Source organism: Triplophysa dalaica, chromosome 12 (assembly GCF_015846415.1).
Source record: "Triplophysa dalaica isolate WHDGS20190420 chromosome 12, ASM1584641v1, whole genome shotgun sequence".
Taxonomy (NCBI): Eukaryota; Metazoa; Chordata; class Actinopteri; order Cypriniformes; family Nemacheilidae; genus Triplophysa; species Triplophysa dalaica.
Genome location: NC_079553.1, coordinates 20,750,703 through 20,778,050, shown reverse-complemented (window position 1 = coordinate 20,778,050; position 27,348 = coordinate 20,750,703). Strand labels below are relative to the sequence as shown.

The window sequence follows — 27,348 nt, the reverse complement described above, 5'->3', positions numbered from 1 at the left end:
TCTAACTACGCGCAAATAGCCCGATTTATTTGCGCAAGTCGCGTTTGGCTGGAACGCTCTATAAGACATTAAACAGTAAAATGACTCTCTTGTTTTTTTTTTTTTTTTACAGTCATGAACTGCACTGATCCTGGAATTCCAGCCAACTCCATCAGAAAGAGTAAAATCGAGTACGGTAACTTCACTTTTGGAACTGTGGTGTCCTACGATTGCAATCCCGGCCATTACCTCTTCGGGTCATCGGTTTTAACCTGCCAGCCGGTGGGTTACTGGGACAAGCCGTTACCGGACTGCCTGGGTACGTGTTTCTCTTTATTTGGATTCTGTATGACTGACATATTTGAAATGTGAAGGGAAATCTCACAGAGCAGAATAGTTGCGGTGAGTCTTCACTGTCTGTGAACGTCTTCATGGTTTGAGCGGTGGACGGCGGGGAGTTTAACGCACCTTTTCTGTGCTTGGGAAGACCGAAGAGTGTTAAGGCCAAGGTAGACTAATGCTGGGGATTGTCCGGCGGATTCATTAGCGAGACGTGTCCATTTTCCTGTGAGATTGTAATTGCCTCATGTTTCGCTGTCTGTGTAACTGCTTCAAACCCGAGTTTGACTGTTTTCTGTCAGTTTTCTAGATTCTACCTCGAGGGAAAGTGAAGAATCCTGCCGGCTGTTTATTAGTCTTGTTTTTGGTCTCCTCAGGTGTATGCCAGGCGATTCTTTACTTATCCAACAGAGGCATCTTGCTGCTTTTAAACTGGGAATTTTAATAAGTGGCTTCTGGCTCTCTCATCAGCCTTTGAGTCTGATGAATGCCATTAAAGTTTTAACCGCCGCTGTGTAATTCAGGTGCATTACCAATTCAAAAGAAAGTAAAGATTAAAAAGCGGACATGCAAAGATGCTTATCTTAGTTGAATGGAGGCGCTCATGTGTGCTGCACATGAGAGGTGATGTCGTACATCTTAAGATGAATTTGTGTTTAGGTTTAAGTTTCAAAGATGTGCGCAAGACGTTTTCATAATCGAGTACTTTGATTTTAAGAAGGCCTGTATAATTACACTGAAGGTTTAGTATCTGAAATAGAAGATCAGTTTACATTCAGTTTGTTGTGAAATTTAGTAGTGTTTTTTATATCGGGGTGATTGTGTAGTTTTATTTGGCTGTTAAGTTTTTAAGGTGTTAATAGAGTCTGATCACAACTAGTGCACTGCTGTTTTTACAGCCGAGAAAAAGCTTCACTCTCGATGAGCAAATTCAATTTGTTCCAGTGCTTTTTAACTCAAACATGAGCATTTTTTACGTTAAAACATTAAATACGTTATTTACATTAAAATACATTCCATGTTTTAGTTAAAAAACTAAATGTTACTGCATCATCTGCATAATGTCTACAATGCAACGTGTTACTTTATAATGATTGCTTTATAATATATATTAATATTACTTTATGTTCTTTATATTTTACTGTACTACAGTAAATCTATACAGTACATACAAACACACTACCGTTTCAAAGTTTAGGGTCATTTGATTGAAAGTTTAATCTGTAGACCTTAACATGACATTTATTTACTTATTTAGGAGACACTTTTATCCAATGCAATTTGCAAATGAAGGAGCATTTAAAATAAACAAGAAATATAATTATGGCAGCATATAAATTGCATATTTTTTCTTATAAAAGACGTTTGCGTGACTGACTACAAAATTTTTTTGAAAGTATTTAAAGAAATACTATTTTAATGTTTTTAAATGCATGACTGCGAGAGCTTTTAAAAAAAAAAATGTAATTATGGCAGCATATTTACTACTTTATTGTAAAAGTAAAATAATACTTTTTTCAATATCTTGAATACTAGTAAACTAGTGTTAATTCGAATAGTTCTGTTTGTGTTTTTCCTAAGATTTGAATATATGTATGTTTTGTGAAAGAAAGTTATTTAATAATATATCTCACAAGGTAATCGTTGTTTTGATGCATGATATATGTCCATCAATAATTGTCTTGTTGCAGAAGACAGTGAATTTGTGTGCTAAAGTAAAGTGGTGCTTTAAAGCAGTTGAATGTTTACATACTGTATATTTACTTTGTATATGTTTCATTGTATTCATCACCACTCTGATGAATTCACCCACGCTGCACTTGTGTTGTGTGGAATCTTCAGACCCACACAGAATCTGTGCTTGTACAGTCCCTGAACATTTCCATGTCTATCAGATCATCAGATTATATGTTAACATACCAATAAGAAAAGGAAATGGGAAAAAGACTAATTGATCTCAGATCCACTTTGCACGTAAACACAAAACTTGTTGACAAGATAAACATCCTCAGTATGAAATGGTTGTGTTCTCATGTTTTTGTTCTGCAGAGGTTGACTGCGGCCACCCTGGATCCCCTCCTAGTGCGGTTGTGATCGGAGAAAAAATCACCTTCGGTTCCACCGTCCACTACAGGTGCTCAGATGATAGAAGTTTGATTGGTGATTCCACCCGCAGCTGTCAGCTGAACGGCCAATGGAGTGGCTCTCAGCCCCACTGCTCAGGTAAGACCAACCTCCAAAATCCCAAAGGTCCCTGGCACACCTGTGACCACGATGATGCTTAAAGCATAAGACAAGACATTTGACATAAAAGGAAAATTCAGCCATCTTTTCTTCATCCTCACGTCAGTAAAAACCTGTTTATGACTCTTGGAGATATTTGGAGACATGTCTTAGTGGTATTGTGTGTCATGAAGGGTGGTGAGCATGGACAGAGGACCCAAGCGCAGATAAAGAGGGTAGGGGATTTTAATATGAAATAAAAACAAAACATGAAACAAATACCCAAGATGGAATAAAACAAAAGAACAGTGAGGTAAGAACAGGAAGGTTACAAAGGACCGAATACACTAAACTAGACAAGACTAAAATACAACACTAGACATGACTACAATTAACTAAACTAGACTTACATTGCAATACAGGACAAGGCGGGTGACAAGGACAACATCGCAAGGCAAATGATCCAGCACAAGACATAAGACACAGAGGCATTAAATAAGTGAACAAATCAAGAGGGAAACCGGTGCAGGGCATGAGATCATTAACGCACAATAATGAGGAGACGAGAGGGCGGGAATAGAGACAAGACTGGAGAGAGTTTATGAAAGGCCATAAGGGCCATAATTGCCTCTTTCCACATAAAACACGAGGCTTTTTCATGATCCTGCCACTAGATCAAGAGAAACATGACATGTTGCGGCAGAATCATGACATTGTGTTTATACAGTGAAAGTCAATGGGGTTCATTGTTGTTTGGTTGCTAACGTTCTTCAAAATATCTTATTTTGTGTTTTGCAGAGGAGAGAAAGTCATACAGATTTGGAATGAGGATTTATAAATGATGACAGAATTATTATTTTGGGGTGAACTATCCCTTTAAAGATGTTTTAAGCCCTCTGTGCCTGATAAAGAACACTTATGATACAATCATGATCCTCTGTAAAATAATGCCTTACTGTACATTCAGAACTGTTGTTAAAGGTATTTTTTTCTTCATTTGCTAATAAGGCGCAGTGTGATGTTTGAAAGAGTATTGAATAAACACAGTGTTGAGTGAAGTTCATCTTATTTAAGTGTCATTATGTGTCAGTCTAATATTAACTTCATTAAGTTCAAATGAATAGTGACTTCTGTGTGGTTGTGTATATATATAACAGTCAGGGTACATGCTGAGCCATTATTTTCCCTCTGTCTTTTTATTTCAATCACATCTTGTGTAGGTTTTACTTTTAATAAAAGTTTGTGAAAAATGGGAAATATTTCATCATTCGGAACATCATAAACGGTTCTTTAATATAATCGGTAAAGTCATTTGCAGTACAGTTAAATACAGGTAATATGCAGAAAGAGATCAACCTAAAGACCACAGACCTACAAAAAGTGTGTGAATTTGTGTTAAAAAAAAATTGAAAGTGTTTGAATGTCATCAGTAAGAAACGGTCTGTGCATTTGTGTGAAGCTCCACATTCATGATCAGGGACTTCTCTCTCTGTCTGTTGTCCATTTCTTTCTCTCTCTCTGTAGCTCACTCGCTTTTATCTCTCTCTACAGGCATTTCTCTTTAGCTCGAGCTCTCTCCATGTGTCCCTACATATAGTGTATCTATACATCTGTTTATAGTTCTCTCTATAGGTCTCTATATAGCTCTATCTATATGTCTCTCTCTATACATGTAGTTCTATCTATAGCTCGGTGTATAGCTCTCTCTCTATAGTTCTATCTATATAACTGTCTATATTTTTCTCTTTACTTGTCTATAGGTCTCTCTCTATAGATGTAGTTCTAGTATATCTATATATCTGTCTATAGTTCTCTATATAGATCTGTCTATAAGTCTCTCTCTTAAGTTCTATCTATCTAACTATCTATATCTGACTATAGGTCTCTCTTTATAGTATTTTCTGCAGGGTCTCTATAAAGCTCTATCTGTAGGTTTATCCATATAACTATATTTTACGTCTTTCTATAGTTATCTCTATAGCTGTTTCTATAGGTCTCGCTACATAACATTATCTAAAGGTCTATCTATATTATCTCTACTGTCAATAAGTCTCTATCTATTTCTCTGTCTATATAACTATCTAAAGTTCTATCTATAGCTGTCTATAGGTGTGCTCTGTTGGTCTCTCTATACTTAAAGGACTCTTTCTATAGCTATATCTAAAGGCCCCTCGCCTTTATCTCCACAGCTCTCTTATGGTTTCTCTCTCTCTCTCTTTATACTCAAAATTTGTATGGCTCTATCTCCCTCCGTGTAGATCTTAAAGATCTTTTTCATTCCATTTTCTTCTCTTGGTCTCTGCAGCTTCCTGTTTTATCTCTCTCTCTCTCTCTATGTCTTGTTGTCTCTGCTTAACTGCTTTTGTCTGTCTTTGTGTTCAGAATGCTGAGTGCTAGCTGCTATTTAATACTACACAATATACAGTCTATAAAATGTGGACTGTGCATTATGCAACAAGAGCGTACATGTTTAAGCAGTGTGTGCAAGAAGATCTTTAATACCTGGAGATGTATTCCCATTCCTTTTAATGTCAGTGACAATTACCCAGAACTTTTAGGAGAAACATCAGAGACGAAATGAAATTAAACAGAGAGTTTCATGACGTCTCTGGAGCTTTGAAAGAGTAACCTCTGAGCAATAAAGTCCCTCTGAGTTCTCCATCCGTGTCTTTCTAGTGCTGCTTCTGTATTCCGTGTGAACCTGTTCAGTCTTTCTCAGAGGGTTTGATGTGGTGCCTGTGTTCTGGAATCCTTGGAAATTGCTCAGGATACAGTATTTTAACTTGTGAACTGGCTGGGATTTTCAGAAGGTGTGTGGAAAAAGTAGGCATCTGTAACTGTAGTTGTAGCAGCCTGCAGATTTCACCGCTTGTTTTTGTTAAAGATTGAAAGCGCGTCCCCTGAAGGGCCCGTCTCCGTGGGAGTTTCACGCTTTTTAGCCACCGCTTCACGTTATTTGGCGAGATGAATTTCGCTGCAGACACGAAGCCGATACTACCAGCCCGACGTGACAAATTGTGGATGGAAAACAAAATCAATAGCTCTCGACGCTGCCAGGTGATTCAGACTTTATGTAACGAACTTCGCAGCCTTATTATACGGCGCTAAGCTCCTGGTGGGCGAACTTTAACTCAAATTCACACCTCTCCATAGTGCCAATTACTGAGAACTGTAACACTTTCATAGCATTCAACACCTTCACCTTTGTAGAAGTATCTAATGAAGCTTATATAATAGTTCGGCGCGTGTACGCCCGAGTCCATTAGGAGCAGAAAACAGTTCGGTTTCAGCTGATGGGAAACATGATGCTGTTTTTAAAGCCGTAGAGGTTTTAAAAAATCTTTTCCACCCTGTCTGTTTGGAACGTGGAGAACCAAGGCAGGACATCGAACCGAAGTGGTTAATAAGCAGAAGCAGCAGGTCTTTTGTCCCGTCTGACACCATTTTATTTGAGGGAGACAGGTGGGGTGAGACTGAGGAAACAGGGTGTTTTTCTCTCGCTCTGCGTGCATCTCTTTCTTCTGGAATGATGTCAGACGGACACGATCCTTCCCTCGCTTTGCATAACACAGCGTAAAGAAAGGAATGTCCCAGATTTCTAATGAACTGAGCCGAATGTCTTTTTTTCGTTTATTTTCGAGCACAAAGCATGATGGTGCACTGAAGATGGGAGCGTGTTGCTGGTTTTAATCCCTGGTTAGTCGCCCCCCCGGGTTCAGGCGGCGTTTGCTGAGTCGGGCTTTGTTGATCGGCCTCCGGGTGCTTGTACATATAATTAAAAGGGGTTTGATTTTCGGGTCGTCAGATGATTTTAAAAGGACTGGATCCTCAGAGGAACTGTCTGCGTCCAGCTCTGTTTGATGAATATTTCACCATCATTATTTATGGTAATCCTGCGTGCCGGGGACAGTTAGAGGATAATTGATCGCTTGTTGGGTATAACGCTGTCATTTAAAAAACCTTCACATTTTTCACACCCCTGCAGATTTCTCTTTGCGGCATCTCACGCCGCTAATAAATGTCATTTAGTCTTTAATTGTTTCTCTTGAGAATGTGGCCGGGTTATTTGCACTTCAAAAATAGAGTTTTCACAGGTTTAAACTTGTGTTTAAACTGAACAAGAGGGTTGCTATAACTCATAGAAACACATCTCAACTGTTGGTATAAATTGATCTCGAACATGTCTGTATTTGACCCAACAATGGATCGGAACAATCTAGTATTTTGGGTTGAAACCACAGCATTTATAGTTTTGTTTTTAATGCTTTTATTAATACCTTGAGGTTGCTTTGTTATATTTTTAGTTATTTGCCATTTTAGTTAATTTTTTCGCCTTCTTTTATGTGATTTTTTTGTTGTTGTTATGAGAGTGTCAACTTGTTTATTTTATATTGCTATAAATCTATGTTAAGTTAAATTTTTTATTTACTTATATATTTTATCATAATACATATAACACACATATATATATATATATATATATATATATACATACACTCACCTAAAGGATTATTAGGAACACCTGTTCAATTTCTCATTAATGCAATTATGGTTGTGGTGTAATGGTGTGGGAGATGTTTTCTTGGCACACTTTAGGCCCCTAAGTGCCAATTGGGCATTGTTTAAATGCCACGGCATACCTGAGCATTGTGTCTGACCATGTCCATCCCTTTATGACCACCATGTACCCATCCACTGATGGCTACTTCCAGCAGGATAATGCACCATGTCACAAAGCTCATATCATTTCAAATGGGTTTCTTGAACATGAGTTCACTGTACTAAAATGGCCCCCACAGTCACCAGATCTCTACCCAATAGAGCATCTTTGGGATGTGGTGGAACGGGAGCTTCGTGCATCCCACAAATCTCCATCAACTGCAAGACGCTATCCTATCAATATGGGCCAACATTTCTAAAGAATGCTTTCAGCACCTTGTTGAATCAATGCCATGTAGAATTAAGGCAGTTCTGAAGGCGAAAGAGGGTCAAACACAGTATTAGTATAGTGTTCCTAATAATTCTTTTTAGTGTATATATGTATTTATGTTTTACTTTTGGTTTACCTGGAATTAGTTTTCTGTTAATTAATCTGGTGCCTCAAATTCAATTTCAGTTCATTGCTTTGGCAACATTTCTCATTTTTGTTTAGTTTTTTGAATAATTTTTAGGCCAATAATTCATATAATTTAAATTAAATTAGCAACATGTTTTAAAAGTTTGGGTTCTTTAAAAACTATAAGCAAACTATAACAACCTTGGTTAACCCAATGTCTATATTGTACCCAACCATAGATTGAAACAAGCAACTTTAAACCTTTTTATAAATTAATAATATACACAATAATATAAAACCATTGTCGTGTCATTTATGACTTGATTTTAGAAATATAGGGACCAGAGTTCTGTTATTTGTGGGTTTATTTTGCATTGTATAGGAAAAAAACAGCGCAACGTTCTGCCTGATACCTCTTTTATAATCCATTAAAGAAATAAAAAGTCAGGTTTGACACGATAGTGTTGAGTACACGACGATAGAATTTCCATTTCTATTGTTTCAACAAATCCTCCTGAAACTGACTTGATTTTCCACTGGCTGTGTCATCGTTCAGATACCTGCCTGTTCGCTCAAGGCCGGCAAGCAAAGCGTTTTTAGAAGCTCAATGAGGCAGCAGTTTTACACACAAAAAGCCTTTGAAAAGTTCCTCTCCTCAAATCTTCTGAAAGGCCATGACGAGTGACAGCTCGGAGAGGTGGGGAAGTGTTCCTCTGAGACCTCTAACCGGTCTTTATCCAAGCTGTGGCAGTTCAGTGCCGTGAAATTCTCCTTTGTGGCCAAACGGCGCTCCAGAACCGCTCCGGTAGAGGCGGAGTAGCGTTCGGATTTATATTATTGTTAATAGATCACGGAGTATCTCTTTATTGCTCTCGGGCAATAATGATTCCAACTGTTACCATCCAGATGAAATACTGGTAATATCCTCATGTTCGCTCCGTTTGCAGGTGATAAAAGGAGCGCCTGTGGGGATCCGGGCACGCCGGCCCACGCCACCCGAGAGGAGAGCAGCTTTCAACAGCACGCAAAAGTTCGATTCACTTGCTCCACGGGTCACACGCTCTACGGCTCGGCGGAAAGGATCTGTTTTCCCAACGGCACCTGGTCGGGCCGACAGCCCACCTGTAAACGTAAGTGACTCACGCAGACGCCATAAATAATGCATGCGGTGTGTAGGCACACGCAGAGACGCCGTTTTCTATTCTCTCGTCAAACATCAGACTCACGTCGTTCCATTCACGCACTTCGTAACTCACACGAAGGACGACCTTGCAGCCCGGCCCGGAGGCTCCGGGGAGGTGCGCGGATGTTTTTGCAACTCTTTTTAGCTTGACGCATTGTCCGCGCCGTCTCAAGGGTGACAGGTTATTGCAGTCCAGCGCTCAGCTTGGCTATAAAACAGATTTACAGATTGTTAGCGCTCAGGCCCCAGGAGGCGGAAATTTCTCAGGCTTGAATGTTTTTCGTTGCAGCTCGGGTCCAACAGCTTGTCTTGCATTAAATCCCATCATGCTTGCACAAACATCAACACATCCCCCTGTAAATTGACCCGGCTCGACCTGAGCGAGTGCCAATTTCATTGGCTGAAAGGGACATGCAAAAGTAAACGTAACGGTTTAACAAAGTGAAGCGTGTAGTCAAAAACACACGGCAGCAAATTTCGTTGAGTTTCTCGTGTTCAGAATTAAACAACTTCCAGGGCTGTTCAGATTCAATCCACAGCACAGAGGCATTACACAAACACATCACTTCTGATACAACCAGTGTTGGGTAAGTTACTCTGAAAAAGTAATCAATTATTAGTTACTGATTACAAATTCAATAGTGTAGTTAGCTTACTGTACAAATTACTCTCTCCAAAAAGTATCTAGTTACTTATTACTAATTATTTTCTATATCCTTATTCAACCTTTTAACCTGATTGGTTGAGTGATTCAAGGATGGACACGAAACGGCTTATTTAATTAATTCAAAATATTATTATTATGAAACTGCATAACGTAGTATTAAGTGACTTAAGTATTACAAATGTGAGAATTATACATTAAAGCACGGATTTTAAAGTTAGACTTTGAATTTTGATGTCAATTCCAACATTGCACACACGTTACACAATGTATTTAGTGTAATTACATCAAAAGTAACTGTAATTAAATTACAGCAAAAACAAGAGTAATCCCTGACTTTACTTTTCCATGGGTAATGTAATTATATTACAGTAACTAATTACTTGGTAACTAGTTACACACAACACTGGATACAACATATGTAAGATTTTAAATATCAAGCATTGAGGTCTATAAACGGGTTAAGTATACAATGTGTGTGTGCGCGTGTGAATAAATTATGTAGGAGTGATATACATCTATTTTTGTGTGTATACAGCATATGTGTGTGTTTGAATGACTTAACAGTATTTATTTGTGTGTGTGCGTGTGCGTGTTTACATACTAAATAACCCTGCACATGTGTTTGTGTTGGCAGACTACTAATGCGGTTCTCTCTCATCCAATAGCTGTTCAATGTGGGAACCCAGGGACCCCGGCTAATGGGCGCATTTTGCGTGTGGATGGCACCATGTTCTCTCACTCCATCATCTACTCGTGCGTGGACGGATATCGACTCTCCGGTTCACCCACCCGACAGTGCCTGGCAAACGGTACCTGGTCTGGCACCGAGCCCAACTGCACCTGTACGTACTCGAAACCTTGAGATCCTCAAGCTGTTGTTCGCATCCAGGCAAAACTCGAACAAATCCATGCAACATTTGGCATTGTTGAAGTCTTCTCTCATCTGTTTAGTGTTATAAGTTTTGCCAATCCAGCAGGACAGATTTTCCATACCAACAAGACGCCCAGTTTGTAATTAGCCGAGCATCTTCTAACAGTGTTGTTGTTTAGATGGACCCAGCTCACCTCTCGAGCAATCTCATTAATATAAAGAGATTTATTAGCACCGCTGTCTAAGTAATAAGAGAATGATCTGACAGGAAGAATCAATCTCGGGCTGACATATAATGCGAGATTGATTTTGGCATAGTCTGCGAATAATGAGCGGGGGAGTGCGGCTGGGCTACAGTGAATATCAATAGGCCACTGGTATGGCATTACTCAAGGCTGTGAAGCGACGTGCGTTGTTGATGGAGTGACCAGATAAACTCACTGGACGCTGGAGGTGAAGTTTGTCATTTCTCAACCATTAGCGCCATCAAACACAATTGCAAAAATAATGAGCGTCGCAAAAATATTGACTTTCTTTGAGCTTGTGTTGTTTTGGCTGAGCCGATCGATACACTCAAATTAAATGTGCACCCTTAAAACATATTGTTTTTGTTACAATTCATATAAATTATTGTATTGCATTATGAGAACTATAAATATATATATATATATATATATATATTGTGGGTTTTGGATAAGTGTAGTACACTAGTAAATCTAGTTGGTTGTTTTTGAAAAAATAAAAGTGAGTGAATAATTGTACACAAAATATTAATTTGAAATACTTTATGTCCTCATTTTAACAAATACAAACCTTCAGTGATAAACAGATGCTTATTAACAACTTTAAACCAAAGGACAAAGTTGTAAGAAGACAAACCAGATTTGGTGTAATCATTTGTGAATATAATCTTATGTAAATAAAAAGGTATATTTGTATGTAGATTATTAGTATACAGCTGCCCTCCTTAAGATTAGTCGCAATACCTAGATGACCTTTTGTTATTGGGTGACTGTTACTGGGGAATGACGTAGTCTACCTCTGAATGTCGCAACTGACCAATCAGAATTGAGTATGTCAGAGAGCCTTGTAAAAAGATCAGATATTAATGTGTTAAAGAGATGCTGTGAGTATAGTGATTCCTCCCGAGTTACTTCAGAAATGACAGTCATACATCACCGGTCCCTGCATCATTAGTTTCCTATTAGACACATGAATTGAAATCTCAATGGCATTTGACTTAAAGTATGTTTTTAATTTAAAGAGAGTAACTTTATATAAACTCTCTATATATCTCTCTTTTCTCCAGAGTAAATAAGAAGAGTCTTTTTTGTGGGTTGTTGCTAGGGCTTTGCTGTCTGGTTGCTAAGGTGTTTTTAGAGTCGCTATGCAGTTGTGTTTTAGTGGTTTCTAGACAGTGACTTCCTGATCCGCTGATCTGTTTCCCCAACATTAGAAAAGATTTTCCATCATTTATGACCGGCTTTCTGTCTTTATCCCAAAATTCTGGGTTGTTAGTGGGTCGGAATGCAAAAATAATTTTTTTGGTTAATTTCGGGTGGGTTTGTTCCTTTTTGATCCAATGCTGGGTTGAAATTGCCCAGCAATTTTATATTGTACAGAATCTTGGGATCCATAAAACAAGCAACTGTGTTTTGATCATCGTTCTGAATCTGATCTAGATAAAGTCTTTGACAAAGACAATAATCTCAGCTTTTATGTTCGAAAGTCATTCTAAACTTCTCATGAAGTGTTGTGAAATCTTATTTTGTTATTGTTGTTTAAAAGCAGAGGTTGTGTTTCTATTGTAATATATTACATCTTTGCATATTCATACAACACAACTGTCTTTTGTTGGTGTCTGTTGGATCAATGTGAATTAGTTTTTAAAAGAGTCCTCCTATGATCTGTTAGTCCATAAATGTGTCTCTGGTATTTTTAATCAATTTTATTTATAATATTATTATTTTTATTACCATATATTATTATTTAGAGTTGGTGATGTGATCTTTGCTTATTCCCTATAAATAGTTGTAAAAACGATGTAAAAGGATAAATTGTAGTAAAAAAGGTCAAAGTTTTGCTTTAGAAAAAACTATTAATGATATAATTGATATTTTTTATTGTTTATTTGCTCGTCTGAGTGGAGTTAGAAAATACTTCACGAATGAATGAAACTTCACAAAAGTCTAAATGTTGTCGCATAAAATGACCCAGTTTGCCGCTTTGTCATCTCACCTCAAGGCTTGACCATTAGACCATCAAACAGCAGCCCGAATTTTAATAGAAGCGTCCAGAATAAGGCCTTATTTAGTTATAGTTCCCTTGGAGACAGTCTTGAGACTATAAACCTTTTAATGATGTTCTGCATTTTAGACGCTTTATGTACACCCACAGTCTCTTCACTTGCATAGTGGCATCTCCGTTCCAGTTTTAAGACGTGAACTTTCACAATTTCTTTTTGCACAATCTTGAGAACCTCTCTGTCCTCTGATAGTGATCAGCTGTGGAGATCCAGGTGTTCCGGCCAGTGGGTTCAGGAACGGAGACGGCTTCACCATCGGCCAGAACGTGACGTATACCTGTCAGCCTGGTTATGTGATGGAAAACGGGAGCGTCGCTACTCGCACCTGCACCCACAATGGCACCTGGAGCGGCGTGTTACCCACCTGCCGAGGTACAAGGTTTAAAGCTTTTCTTCTCAAAACTGTGACAGATTTGGATTGTTTGTCTAGGCGGCGAATGCCAAAAGCAAACGGATGTCAGAATATAGTTGCCAGACATCTTGAATGGGGCACAATGTTTTTCAAGGAAAGCATCCCAAATTAAACGTTTTTTTTTTGTTCATTTTTAAGCAATCTTCTGTTTTATAACGTTTATAATTTTATAAAGAATTTTACGTTTTACATTTTTTCTATTGGCAACATTTTAGTTTTGAAGAAAACTTACCTATCCCAATTAGAAAAAGACAATATATATTTTCGTATTTTTTATACATCCAAATTTTAATTTAATCAGCGAAGTATTGTAGATGTATTGTGGTCATTTCAGTCCAGTGTCTGTTGAATCAAACCTCAGTAGAGACAAAGTCATCCAACACCAATGTGAAAGACCGACAGCATGACAAGACACATGAAAACTGTGATTTTTGTTTATTTTTGAACTTTTCCTTAAAACATGTATAAATATGACTGTTGTATTGGCAAAAGTAAATATGAACTTATTTTCTTTGCAGTATTTGAGTACTGTCAAAATACAGAGCATCTTTTCTGTTATTTTCACCTGTTTCTGTCAGGATATGCACAGACAGAAAACCCAAACGCAGACAGCAGAAGTAAAAAACAAAATACTTTTAATAAACAATAAACCCATGAGGGGGCAAAACTGCGAGAAATAATAATACAAACAGAACACTTCCCACAAGGGGGAAAACAAAGGAAGTCCAGATGACAAATAATATCCACAAAACACGACTAGGCAAAACAGGAACACAGTAGGCTATATCTAACAGGGAATACTCCACACGAACTGAGAACTGACAATAACAAACTGGAAAGGGACCGAGAACACAAGGGCCTTAAATGGGGAAAACTAACAAGGGATAATGACAAAGGGCAGGTGAGGGGAACACTAGGGGGAGATTATGGGAAACAAGGGGAGGCCAGTCCGGAAGGACACGTGCCTCCATACATAACACAACAAGCACAACAAGACATGGTACTGTCCCGACCCTGTCCACAGAACTAGAAAAGTACTGACAAGAAGGACAGGATCATGACAGTTTCTTCAGTTTTCATTTTCTGCAAATAGAAACAATATTTTTATTTGAAATTCCGAACAGATATTTCATTTGTATTTCTTTGTAAATTTTGATATATAGTATCATTTGTATTTAAAAATGTATAAATGGAGAGTAATATAATTTACACATTTTACTTGAAATGAGTAGATTGATATTAATTAAATATTTATTTTACTTTCCCAATAGCAATTTACAATTTGATCTAACAAGTTTAAGAATGTTTCAATAAGTTAAAGGCGATACTGTAAAATTTGGTATCAATACTTTTTACTTGTAGAAGCATTCACTTGAGCTTACATTTAATTCCTGTATATGAAGTAAATGTAAATGCATCATAAATATGCTAAAACTGAATAAATCACTAAAACATTTTGTAATTTATGCTATTAATGTGCCTGTAGGCTAATTGTGTAGATGTTAAAAGAAGGGACATCATTTTTAATAATATTCAGTGTTGGGTGTAACTACCTACTAGGTAATTAGTTACTGTAATTGAATTACTTTTCCCTTGAAAAAGTAAAGTAAGGGATTACTCATATGTTTTCTGTAATTAATTACAGTTACTTTTGATGGAATTAAACTAAATACTTTGTGAAATATATGCGTGTGCAATAGTGTAATTGACATCAAAATTCAAAGTCTTACTTTAAAATCTGTGCTTTAATGTATAATTCTCACATTTGTACTTTGGTCAGTTAATAATATTATTTATTTGAATGAATTAAATAAGCCGTTTCATGTCTATCCTTGAATCACTTAACTAATCAAGGTCGATGTAGGATATAGAAAGTAATTAGTAATGAGTAACTAAATACTTTTTGGACAGAGTCATTTGGACAGTAATCTACTTACACTATTGAATATGTAATGAGTAACTAGTAATTAATTACTTTTTCAGAGTAACTTACCCCACACTGATAATATTTATTATATAATATAATATTTACTTATTACTGTAATAGAATTTGCAAACATAAACTTTGCACCAAATTATTACTGGAAAATAGTAACAATAACATATTGACAGAACAGAAAAATGATCTATAAACCAAACAATTCCAGTATCCCAGTACTTCTCTAGCTTAAAAAAAAACAAAGTGCACAAAATTATTACTGAAGAAAAAAATGCTTTTCCGTTTTTGGTCAGTGTTATGTTTAGACATAATAATAGAACAAATGAAAATGTTTCCATTTCGTTACACTTTGTTCAGCTTATTGCTCCTAAACTCTTTGTAAGTCGCTTTGGATAAAAGTGTCTGCTAAATGTCTAAATGTAAATGTAATTTATAAACAAAGTGCACACCGTTGTTTGAGAAACAAAGTAAATAAAGTGCTTAAATAATAAATTACTTTCAATCTTTAAAAAATCTCCACACGATGCACCTATTCTATTCTTGCCCTTGGCGCTGCTGAGTCATGTGATAGTGGACTATAAAACACAGCAGAGGAGGGAGGAGCAACGTGTGCAAAACTAGGTGTATGGGAAACAGTTTTTCTTCATTATACAATTATTAGCTACATTAGTTAATAAATAAAATCAGTCCTAAAAACACATTAGAATCGATATTTATATGTTAGGATCGATCCTTTTCGAAAGTATGCTTCAGCGCCCAACCCTAGTTTCAATCAATTTCTCACATTTTAGAAGAAAACCTAAAAGTGCGTCAACAATCATTTGTCTTTCAGTCTCTTTCAGCCTCTTTCAGCTGTTTTATTCATCCGCTGTCATCTTTTCTATGCCTGCCCACATGCTCGCATCTACTTACAAATCACTGAGAGGAAAATCTACTTCCTCCGGCGTTCTCATTACTGCCTAATGTCTGTTGACAGTTCTTGCTCGATATTTTAGAGGTAGACCCCCTCATCGCCATTCCAGCGTTAGGCCTTCAAGGAAATAAACATGAATATCCAAAATCCATCTCATTAAGACCCTTTTTCCAAACTCAAAACCCTTTTGTTTGCTCAAGAAATCTGCATTGTGAGTTTAAAAATGGTGCCCATTAGACGACTCCGACAAACAAAAGAGCGAAATTGCTCCGTGAAATCCTTCTGAGAATCATCAATGCGCCGTCCTAATAGACCCTAATGTAGAGTCATTAGAAAGCCATTTCTATAGCGACGGACGGATGGAGGCATGAGTGATAAGTGCCGTCCGTGAGAGCGGGTCGGACCCCGGGGCAAACTTTCTGTCAGCAGCTTAACCAGTCAACGGTGAAGTGTGTTGCCTGAGGGCTCATCTCTCTCTCGCTTTATCTCTCTGTTTCTCCTTCATCGCTTCTCTCTCGCCGACCGCAGCCAGCGTAGCTGAAGGCTGTCAGTGTCCAGCGAGCTGTTGGAGGTTAGAACTCGAGGCGGTGATTCATTTACGCATCTGGATACACAAAGGCTTGTTTGAAATGTCGGGATTTTTCAAGAAAAATAAGGAAAATAGGCAATTGAAAGTTTAATAGGAAATGTGTTTTTGAGTTGTCTCTGAGGTCTGAGCTCTTTTAGCTCAGGAGATTTGATGCAGTTCTCAGTTGTTTCATTTAAAAATCAACTTAGTCTCAGGTGTTCCTCTTAAAATTAATTGTTGAGGAGGTCAAATAATCTGGATTTGGGTAAATGTGATGAGAAATGTATGAGTTCATATTGAGATCTTCAATAATATTGACTTTTGACTGCAGACTTGACAAATCTGAGCTCCGTTTGAGACGCTGTTGTCATCTTTTCTCAAACTCTGATGACAGAGACATTTGAGAGATTTCTGACTCTTCTCAGGGGAAACATAAAAGAGACGCAGATGAGACTTAAGCGAAGTCTCCATTTGCTCCCCATTTAATCCTGTTGATGTCTGTGAGAAATAACTGAGAAATTAAAGAGATCTCATCTGTGATTTTTCTTTCGCTAGTGTTGCTATTTGTAGTTTTAATTTAAAAACATTTTTATTCTTCATCCATATTCATCCATGTTTTTTCATATGTTTATATGGTTTCAGATGTATGGGTCAAGTGTATGAGAACCCTGTACAGCAAAATGAACCGGTCACAAATGAGATCTCTTTATTGTCTCTTCTGTTTCTCGTAGAGAGCAATGATAAAAATGAGCAGTTTTGTGTCGGTGTAAATCTCCTACTTCTGGGTTTTTTTCTTCTGAGATCAAGACCCTACTAATATAACATCTCTCATCTTAAAAATCTGAACTGTGTTGTCCACATTATTTATGCAGCTTTATAACTCTACTGTGTTACAGATGGCCTCATTTCTTGTCTTTTGATTTCTTAATTCTTATTCATTCATTTTTAATATTTACGTTATGAAAGAACAACTCTAAGCTATTACACGTGTCTATACGCTTGCAAATGGACAGTCGACACAGTCTTAACGGACAGCAGCTATTTCTTTCTGAAACGTGCGTGCACCGCTGCTTAATTTGTTGACCTGTGAACAGAGTTTCCAAACCAACACAGTTGATATTCTGTCAGAAGTGTAAACAATAGCTTTAAGCTGTTACCGGGGGAAAAGGTTAAGGTTAGTTGGAAAAGGATGTGAAAGTCTTGTCAAACATCTTAAGAAAGGAAAAAAGCGCCGTTTCGGGGAGAACAGTTTATACTTGGCAGGACTGCTGTTCACCTCGGGGTCAGCCGTGCAGATGAGCGCTGGTGACGCAGTGCATCTGTCATCCGCGCGGAGACACAGACGGCCTTAGGGACTCGCTGTGAGAGATGGGCCTTACGTGCTATACATGCCGAGAGAACGTACACCTGCGCTCACACACACAAATACTGCCAGTTGAGACCACACCTGCAAGAGTCTAAAGATCTGTAAAGCTTCAGTGTGACATCTCTAGGGGGTTTGAGGGAACAAAGGGAATCTTGGCTTCTGCAATTGTTTGGACAAACAGACTTTTCTGCTCTAAACCAAAATGCCATTAGTTGAACTTTACAATTGTATTGTTTTACATTCATACTTTTTGCTTGTGATTAATTTATAAATACATCTGGTTTAATATTTTTATAAAAAAACGGGCCTGCTCAATTTTCACAGATTTAATAAAAGTTTGAATATACTCTAGTTTTTCTTAGTTTTATTAATATTTTAAATTGGCTTTAATTTCGAGTTTTTTATGTTAAACATTTTTTTCATGCTTTTATATATTTTTTTATTGTTGTGCTGTTTAAGATCAATTTATTTTTCTTTTATTTGTGTTTATTATTATAATTTTAGTGTCTTAAACTTATTTCAGTTTATTTCTGAGGCAACATTTTAACCTTCCTTTTTTAGTTTTTCCAATAATTTTTAGGACAATGTTTTACTAACAACATAATACACGCGATATATGGCCATATCTTAACTTTCGACAGACCTCCGCAAAGGATTAATAACGTTCTAAGAGTTTGTATTTTATTTAATACAATAAGTATACAATAAAATATTAATATTAATTAATATGATTTTAAATTAAATATAAAATAAATTGTTATATTGTAACCAAACACAGATGAAAGTTTACTTTGTGCCAGGTGCGTGCGTCCGATGAAACCGTCTATGAAGAATGTGACAGTGATGGATGTCTTAAATGATTTATATTGATTCTGTTTAGTATCAGATGATAGTTTAATGCATCAGATGATAGTTTAATTGACAGGATTGTCTTTATTGTCATGTACAATTCGATTGTTATCTCCTTTAATATCCTCAACGTTCATGTTGTCCTTTACGTTTAAATTGAAAATGCTGAACGTAATATATTTATCTCGTTTTAAGAAAATAAGTTGAACGCTATTCCTTGTCACACAAACAACAGTGGTGACAAACAGTGTAAAGTTTTTTAAAAAACTTTGACATTCATAAAGTTTTTGTTTAACATATAGATAGCCAATGCCAGGGTTGAATGGTCGAGTACCCTTTAAAGTTGAAGTTTGTCATTTTGTTATAAATAAGCTGTCGGTGGGTTGAATTCCTCTGTGTAAACACTACAGCTTTGTTGCACTACCCAAACATTATTTTATTTGTCGGAAACTCAACCAGACAGACAAAGCAATATTGTCTCAGTGAGTGGCGTGCGAGTTTGAGTCTGGACTGTCTGTTTATCCGACACTTGATAGAACAAGAAGTGTTTGAAAATAATTATTGTTTTTGCAGTTCTGTTTGGCGATGCTAGTGGTGCAGAAATAACCGTTTCGGTCAGATAGTCTTCGGTCTGAAGTATTTGTTGTGTTTGAAAATATGCAATACTTGAAAGGTCTGGTGAATGAAATTTAGCGACATCTAGCGTTGAGGTTGAGAATTGCAAACAACGGCTCACTCCACCCCTCCCTTTCGCAGCACTATGGTGGCTAACAGAGGACTAAGATGTCGTCACGTATTTGCTTCTTTGCTGAAGGAGATGACGTATTTAGGAACCACGCTCTGCAGAGCAGTTTGTCCGTTTAGGGCTACTGTAGAAACATTACAATTACATTTACATTTAGGCATTTGGCAGACGCTTTTATCCAAAGCAACTTACATTGCTTTATCCTATACATTTTACATAGGTATTTGCAATCCCCTGGGCTCGAACCCACAACCTTGCATTGTTAACGCAATGCTCTTACCACTGAGCTACAGGAAAGCTGCAAAAAAACAACATGGCGGATTCCATGTAGGGGGACACGCTGTGTATGTAGATATAAATAGCTCATTCCAAGGAAATAAAAACATAACGCTTCATTATGTAAGCTCTTTATACACATCTGAACACATAGTTATGTATATTATATTGCATTTCTGTTATTAGATCCTCCAAAAAAAGACACACTGGACCTTTAAGAATGTGTAGCAAGAGTTCACTAGACGTCTGTTTACCTGTTAACTCAAGTGCACTGGTAGGGTTTACTGCATGTGTTGCTTTTATAATTGAGTTGGTTACATTAACCTTTTGCAACTCATTAAACATAAACACCTTTTTTAAGAGATAACGCCTATGAATTCATAACCTTGTTAGCTAGCATCTCTCATTAAACCCGAGCCTTGAGCTAAAAGGTCAGAACATTAAATTCTCCAGAGTTGCAGTCTTCACACACCTTGAACGTTCACTCATCTTTTATACATTAAACGTCGTAGAAGTGTGAAGGCTTTTAATCATCCAGGTCATTGTAAAACGTGGGCTAAACTTTCGCTGCCATGGTTTTATCCTTGTGCCTTTGAGTTTGATTGGGCCGGACAGCTGGTCCGGGCGCTGGAGTCGCGGTGCGGCTGGTATCCAGAGCCTGCTATTTACTGAAGCATCAGCTCGGTAAGTCCAGAAGCTTAAAGCCCGTGCGGTGTTCAGTGGAGGGATATTCTGTCCTCTCTTTACACCTAATCTCCAAAGCTACGAGAAGCTCATAGGAGTTTTCAACACCTTCAGATGAGCACGCAGGTGTGCGGGTCTTATTCTTGGACTGAGGTGAAGCACAAAGGTTTTAGCAACAGTTCACCCAAAAGTTACTGTGGAAAGGGGGGCGTGGTCTAGCACGGTCTGCGGCAGTGGGGCGTGTCGGGAGTATGACGGTGAGTAAGCAGATCAACGCTAGAGTGAAATCACCTGCACCTTTGTTCTAGTAATTGGCGAGGAGACGCATTTAAGGCACGACAAAGGAGAAGAGAGGAGAGAGAAACCAGGCTGGGAAAGCGCGCATCGACGGACGGAGAGAGACAAGGTGTCTAGGAGTGTCCGATACAAAGGAAAGATTCGTCACAACCAAAGAGATTGTGTTATTGAGTGAGCGGGTCTACAACCCGGAAGTATTGTAGTAAATAAAGAGATTATTACGCTTTCCCAGCCACGCCGACTCCGCCTCCTTTCTTCCTCAAGCCTGAACCTTTTTACAGTTACAATTCTATCATCCTTTCAATGTAATGGCAAACCCTTTCGATTTTTCGTTTGCAGGAAATTGACGTATTTTCTCAAATATTTTAAATGCTTGTCCTTTTAATGAACACTTGTGGGTGTTTGTGATGAATTATTGGACACGTTATTGACCTTTAGCGTTAATTTATGACTCTGGCACGGGTTTGTAAACACTAACAGGATTTACATGTGTTTACAATAGAAGCTTCACAAAGGAGCGGCGTGACTCCAGAACGTCTTTTTTATCCGTTTTTATTGGAGCGCTTGCTTTCCAAAACATCTCATCGTTTATTCATACGCCGTCCAAACCCCAGCTGCTCCCCGACCATCGCTCTCCAACTCAGAATATCAGTGGACGTGTTTTCCATCTGCTCCCCCCGCAACCTTTTTTTTAATTTGCGATTTGCAATTTAAAACATCTTTTGATTGGCCCCACAGACGTTTGGAGGCTTCTGCTGCTTTCGCCGACATGGGTTTGTTGGATATTTGTAAATAAACGTTGGCTCGTAGAAAGACTTTTCTTGAAAGTCAAATTGAGAATGATGCAAGCGTTGCTGCAGTGGGGAAGAGAGAGATAGATGGCGGCCCGGGGGGGAGGGGGGTGATGCCTACGCATATTTTCCTCAACACGTTGTTGAACTTGCTTCTCTCAAACCTCTTAACACTCTGAATACACGGCGAGAGGAACGAGTGCTGTTAAAGCCTGTATTTCAGTGGCAATACATAAATAACACTCGACACGGCGGGAGTTGCTGTCAGTGACGTACAGGTTGGAATATGATGTTTGTGATGTGTTAAAGTGGAATACAGTCCTTCACATAAGAAATACTTGATTAACGCCTTCCTTTCTTCAGTGGAGTATCTGTGAAATATTAAAGTCTGGCCTGAAGGCAGAAGAGCTTAAAAATATAGATCAGTGCTTTAATGTTAGGGACCTGCAGCTCAGCACAAGGAAGTTAGATTTTTTGTTTCCTTCCAGAACTTATGGCCAAGAAAGCTTATAATTGGAACGGGAAAATGGGAAAGATTTTTCATATATAAAGTATATATATTTATCCATAGACCAAGGTCTTTTAGTTTACTAAAATTGACATTTTGAAAATGTTTCTGTTCATTGAAATCAAATCAAATATTTACCGAAAATTATAGGAAAAACTTAAACTAAATGAAAAATGGAAAGTTGCCTCAAAAATAAACTGAAATAAGTTTAAAGCACTAAGATTATAATTATAAACAAAAACGAAAATAAAAATGTATTAATCTTATATAGCAACATAAAAAATAAGCAAAACAATTATAAAATGACAAAAGTAAACACCATAATTATTACAACTTTAACTGAAATTGACATACTAACAAAATATCTAAAAATAAAAGCTAATTTAGAATATCAATAAAACTAAATGAAACTATAATACTATGCTATAGACTTCTTCAAATGACGGAAAAAACACTGGTCCAGAACAATCCTTAAAACAGAATTAACTACGCATGATTTCAAGTAATTAAAATAAGTAAATAACTCAAACGTGACTGGATCAGTGTGATATTCACGTGTATTTTCACAACTATTTTCCTTTACATATACAGTCTGGCCAAAATTATTGGCAGTGACATAAACGTTGTGTTTTCAAAGTATCTGCTTAAGGTGTTCTGGTATTTTGTCGACAAACCATAAAATATGTCCACATATCGATATTTCGCTTTTGACGCGAATATATTAAAAAAGTAACTTACAATGTCCTTAAATGACATGTCATGCAGTCTGTAATGTTGCTGTGTGTGAATGTAAGCAGTCTGCCGAGTTGTTATGCCGAAAGTGAACGAATAACAGATGTTGTTGGCTTGGGAAAAATGAGTCGACTCTTAATCACATGAACTGTAGTTGTCTGTCATTTTAATTTTAGTTCCAGATTTTCGTCGCTCCATTTAATGGCCGCCTACGTTCCATTTGCGACACTGCACGTGGTAGACCAATCACAGAAGACTAGACCATCTGACCAATCAGATAAGAGTAGGAAGACAGAAAGGAGGGGATTAGAAAGATGAATTGCCGAACGAATCGTTTGAGAGTCAGTCAAGAAATGAGGTTATAATAACTGTGAATAATTTTAAAATAAAAGTGTTTTTACACCGTGTATGTATGTAAACTTGTTGTTGGACAATCCATAAACCAAATAAGTACCTTAAAAATCACAAAATATTTACTCTTTAAAATTATAGCCAGTTACACACACCTACGGTATCTGAGAGCATTGTTTGTGCTGTGTATTATAGCAAATAATCAGACTAATAAAACTTTGATTTAAACAGGAGCAAAGAGTGTTCGATTAAGTCCTTACTCTGAATATTAGGAATAATCACATTATTGGTGCGCATGTAAACATAGTCATTGTCTGATTATTTACTGTAGATAAATTAGATTTTATTTAATATTATAAAAAAAATTCTCAATCTATAGATTTTATATTTCCTCATCTTTTTATTCTTACTTTTACTACTATCCCTAAACTATATAATTGAATCTAGTGTTTCAGTATATTTATTTGACTGTAAAGCTGCTCAGCAATAGTGTAAACCGTGAAAAGTGCTATACAAATAGACCAGAATTTAATTGAATTTATATAATTTATTGTTATGTATGTGAAATCAAAACTTCTAATATTGCATATTAAGTTTTTCAGTAATTTAAGAGGATTTTGTCTGATCAATAGTGGTACAATTTAATCACCACATTTTTACCCACATATACAGTAGATGGTTTCATCGGAAGTAGAGCTCGGCCCAAAGTGTCACGGTCCTGTCCTTCCTGTCATGAGTATTCGGGCATTGGGGACAGAGCTGTGAAAATATCATGTCTTGTGTGTGTGTTTCGTCTTGTGTGGACACGTGGCAGTCTGTTATGACATTTCGCCGCGTGTCTACCGTGAAGCTCCGCCCCCTTGTCTCTCTGTCTAGCGTCACATTAGTGTTTTATCTCCCTCACATGTCCTTTCCTCTTCCCGCTAGTTGCACTCATTGTTAGGTCTTGTCACCTGCCCGTCCCGATCCCTTTGTCATCTCTCCTCATTAGTTTCCCCTTATTTAATGTCCCTCATTCCCTTACTGTTTGTCTGTTCATTGTCTAATGTATATTGTCTATTGTCGATGTTACTGGCTTCTTCGTGTCTCCACCATCTGGATTACCCTGTTCCTGTTTCCCTTCGTGTTTGGACTTATTATTTAGTTTCTGTTTTGCCCCATCGTGGGTTTATTGTTTTGTGTCTTAATAAATATTGTTTAACCCCATCTCTACTGTCTGCGTTTGGGTTCTGTCCGTCCGGACGTTACACAAAGTTAACATCCAGTCTGTGTTTGGTATTTTAAATTAAATTTATTAATATTAATTTATATTTCATTCTATGTTTATTGTATTAAATTAAATTAAAACTACTCGGTAGTTCTTTAATTTGTGGAAGTTAACTGGAAATTACGTTTTGGCCACATAACATTTGTTTATATTGTTGTCACTGAAAAAGTCTATAGACACATTATACATGTCCATGTTTACAGTATATTGCATTGTGCCCATTTGCCCTTCAAAACTGTCATTTACAGATTTATAATAAATCATTAGTGAAATTGTTTGCTGGATGCAGACAGTGCGTGTAAATAAATGATGGTGCAGTTCATTCACAGTGAATTCATCTCTGTTTTTCTCACCCCTGCAGCGGTGACCTGTCCTGTTCCTCCCAGCATTCCCAGCGGTGAAGTGGAGGGCACTTTGTTCGAGTGGGGCGTCAGCGTGAGCTACCGCTGTCAAACGGGTTATGAATTGTCCTTCCCTGCCGTCCTCACCTGTGTGGCCAGCGGCTCCTGGAGTGGAGAGCTTCCTCTGTGTCTGCGTGAGTCTCAAAACCTGTAGTTTTCCTTTAAGATGGGATTTTAAAGGGTCAGGTTATAAGGAATTCAATTGTGCTTGATGTTTTGGTATTTTAAAGGGATAGTTCAACCAAATATTACTCTCAAGTAGTTTAAGAATTTTGTGTTCTGCTAAACACAAAGAAAGATGTTTGGAAGAATGTTTGTAGCCTAACAGTTCTGGGGCACCATTGACTACCATAGAAGGAATATCTACTATGATAGTTAATGGTGCCCCAGAGCTGTTTTGTTTCCCACATTCTTCAAAATATCTTCTTTTGTGTCGAACAACACAAAGAGAATGTATTCAGGTTTAATACGACTTGAGGTTGACAGAGTTTTCATTTTGTGGTGAACTATCCCTTTATAAATAATGTTTTTTTGTGAATTTTTTAACCAAACGTATTAATCCCCGTTTTTTTTTTTGCGAAAATGAAATGCACATTTTTGTGGTATGAAATGAGATTACGGAAGTGCACAGAATGGGCTATTTGTGTGCTTTTCAGAGCTGAAGAGCTGCGAGACCGGCATGCTTATCTGCTTTTATTTGTGAGAGCTTTTTGCACAGTTCTGTCATTCATTAATGGAAAAAAGAGACGCTTTTCATCCTCCATAACCAATATTTCAGCATCATTTACAAAGAAAAGCAGTCTCTCTCCAAACAGTACATTGTGAGCTGGGAAACAGCATAATTAGCATTAGATTTTTCTTTTCTCCACTTTATGGCCTTTCTTTCCATTCAGACGGCAGATATCCGTACATTAATGTTTGCGTTAGAGAGGGAAATAATAAATTGCACACAGGAAAAGCTTAGCATCGCTTAATCCATGTTTCATGAAGCTGTTCAGAATCTCAAGCAAGCACGGAAAGTAAGCAGCTCATTAATTTCTTCCTCATTAAAAGCCACCGATTTCCATATGCACTTCCAGCGTTCTTCACGTGAACGTGCCCGATGCCAGAAGGTAAACGTGACCCGAAGTCGCCCTGTTTCCCACCCGTGTGTCCAGAACCACTGTTCTATTGACGTTCATGCATTTGCCAGATGCTTCTATCGTGACTTTCAGTGCATTCACAGAAGATTTTTTTATACTAATATGCGTGTTCTCTGGGAATCGAACCCCTGACCTCGGTTCACAAAACTCCGGTTGAGCTACGGGAACCGTTATTCATTCTGGGAGGAATCTGCCAGGACTACAAGTTTAAAGCAATGGGTAACATGTGGTGTGAAGCACACAGAACATGTTTGTGTGTCCAGGTGTCACATCTGTGCCCTCAAGACCCGGTTCATTGAATTTTAAAGGGAATCATCTTTCTTTCTCTTTTCCGTGTGCTTTCTCCTTTCCCATTACGTTCCTCCTTCTCTTTATTTTTACTACCCCATTACACAAAGTAGGACGACTTAATGGATATTTTTAATCAAACCAGCACACGTACGTCTGCGGCGAGAAACCCAGTTTTTGTTATGTGCTGTTTGTTGATTCCCCACAGCTTTGTATTATTCATCAAGGAGTCTCTTTGACACGGCGTCCTACCGGGGTCTTCTCTCTCTCTCTCTCTCTTCTCTCTCTCACTTCGCTTCTCATTTTCATGCACAACTTGCTTTCGCCCGGAGCCGGAGTTGTTTTTTTCCTTGGGAAGACTGAAAAATAAAAACACAGAATGAGATCTGTACTGTACGAACATCATAGACCCTTCTCATCGCCGTGGCACAATTGACCTGTCGCTTGTGGAATATATTATAGTTGTGTTCGTGGTTCTGTCTGCATCTTTATTCATCACTGGCCCGGCACAATTTATACGGCAGGAATACATCTATTCCCCGACCCTGCCAGCTATTCTCGTGTCATTGAGTCAAAGCGAGATCCATCGATTTAGAAAGTCGTCATTTCTGAGGGAAGTCGCAGTCGGTGGGAGTCTGGTCGAATTGTTGAGAGAAACTCTGCTTCACGCGGTTTGAAACGAAGCAGATGTGGTTTTATTGCGGTAAATTGTGATGGCTTCAAGCATCAAAGTGCTGCAGAGAAAGCTTGATCCCCTTTTTCTCTTATGGAGAGAAAACAAAATAAGTGGCGGGTTATCTCGATGCCAGTGTGGAATTTGTCACTGTGAATGCTCTGTAATATTCTGATGTCGGAAATGTACTAAGGAAACTAAATATAAATAAATATCTCTAAGCAGTAAATAATGCAAAAAACTACAAATATTTAGATCTGTTGAAAATGGTGTGGGGCACAAATTAAAATCTTGTTTTCTTTGTCGGCATTGCATATTGGTGTGATGAGAATATTGAAGTGAGAGTTTGTGTTTCTAGATTTTATTCCCAGAGTGAGGTTCATAAATAATGTGGCACATTAAATCAACTTTATTAACATTAGTAGCACATTTAAAGGGACGATTCACCCAAAATAAGGGAAATGTTAAACTTAACTTCAAATGTCAAACTAAAATAGCCAATAGGTGGCGGCGATTTTTTACT

General features: G+C 37.7%; 1 protein-coding gene across 1 annotated transcript in view; it reads left to right on the top strand.

The window, feature by feature from the left end:
- csmd3a (CUB and Sushi multiple domains 3a) overlaps nucleotides 1-27,348 on the top strand; it is a 227,882-nt gene that overhangs the window by 183,439 nt on the left and 17,095 nt on the right. Inside the window, exons 55-60 of the mRNA XM_056762084.1 lie at nucleotides 113-298; nucleotides 2,368-2,541; nucleotides 8,545-8,727; nucleotides 10,113-10,289; nucleotides 12,816-12,995; nucleotides 24,683-24,856. Of these exons, the coding sequence (XP_056618062.1) occupies nucleotides 113-298; nucleotides 2,368-2,541; nucleotides 8,545-8,727; nucleotides 10,113-10,289; nucleotides 12,816-12,995; nucleotides 24,683-24,856 (1,074 nt within the window). The remainder of the gene's footprint in view (nucleotides 1-112; nucleotides 299-2,367; nucleotides 2,542-8,544; nucleotides 8,728-10,112; nucleotides 10,290-12,815; nucleotides 12,996-24,682; nucleotides 24,857-27,348) is intronic.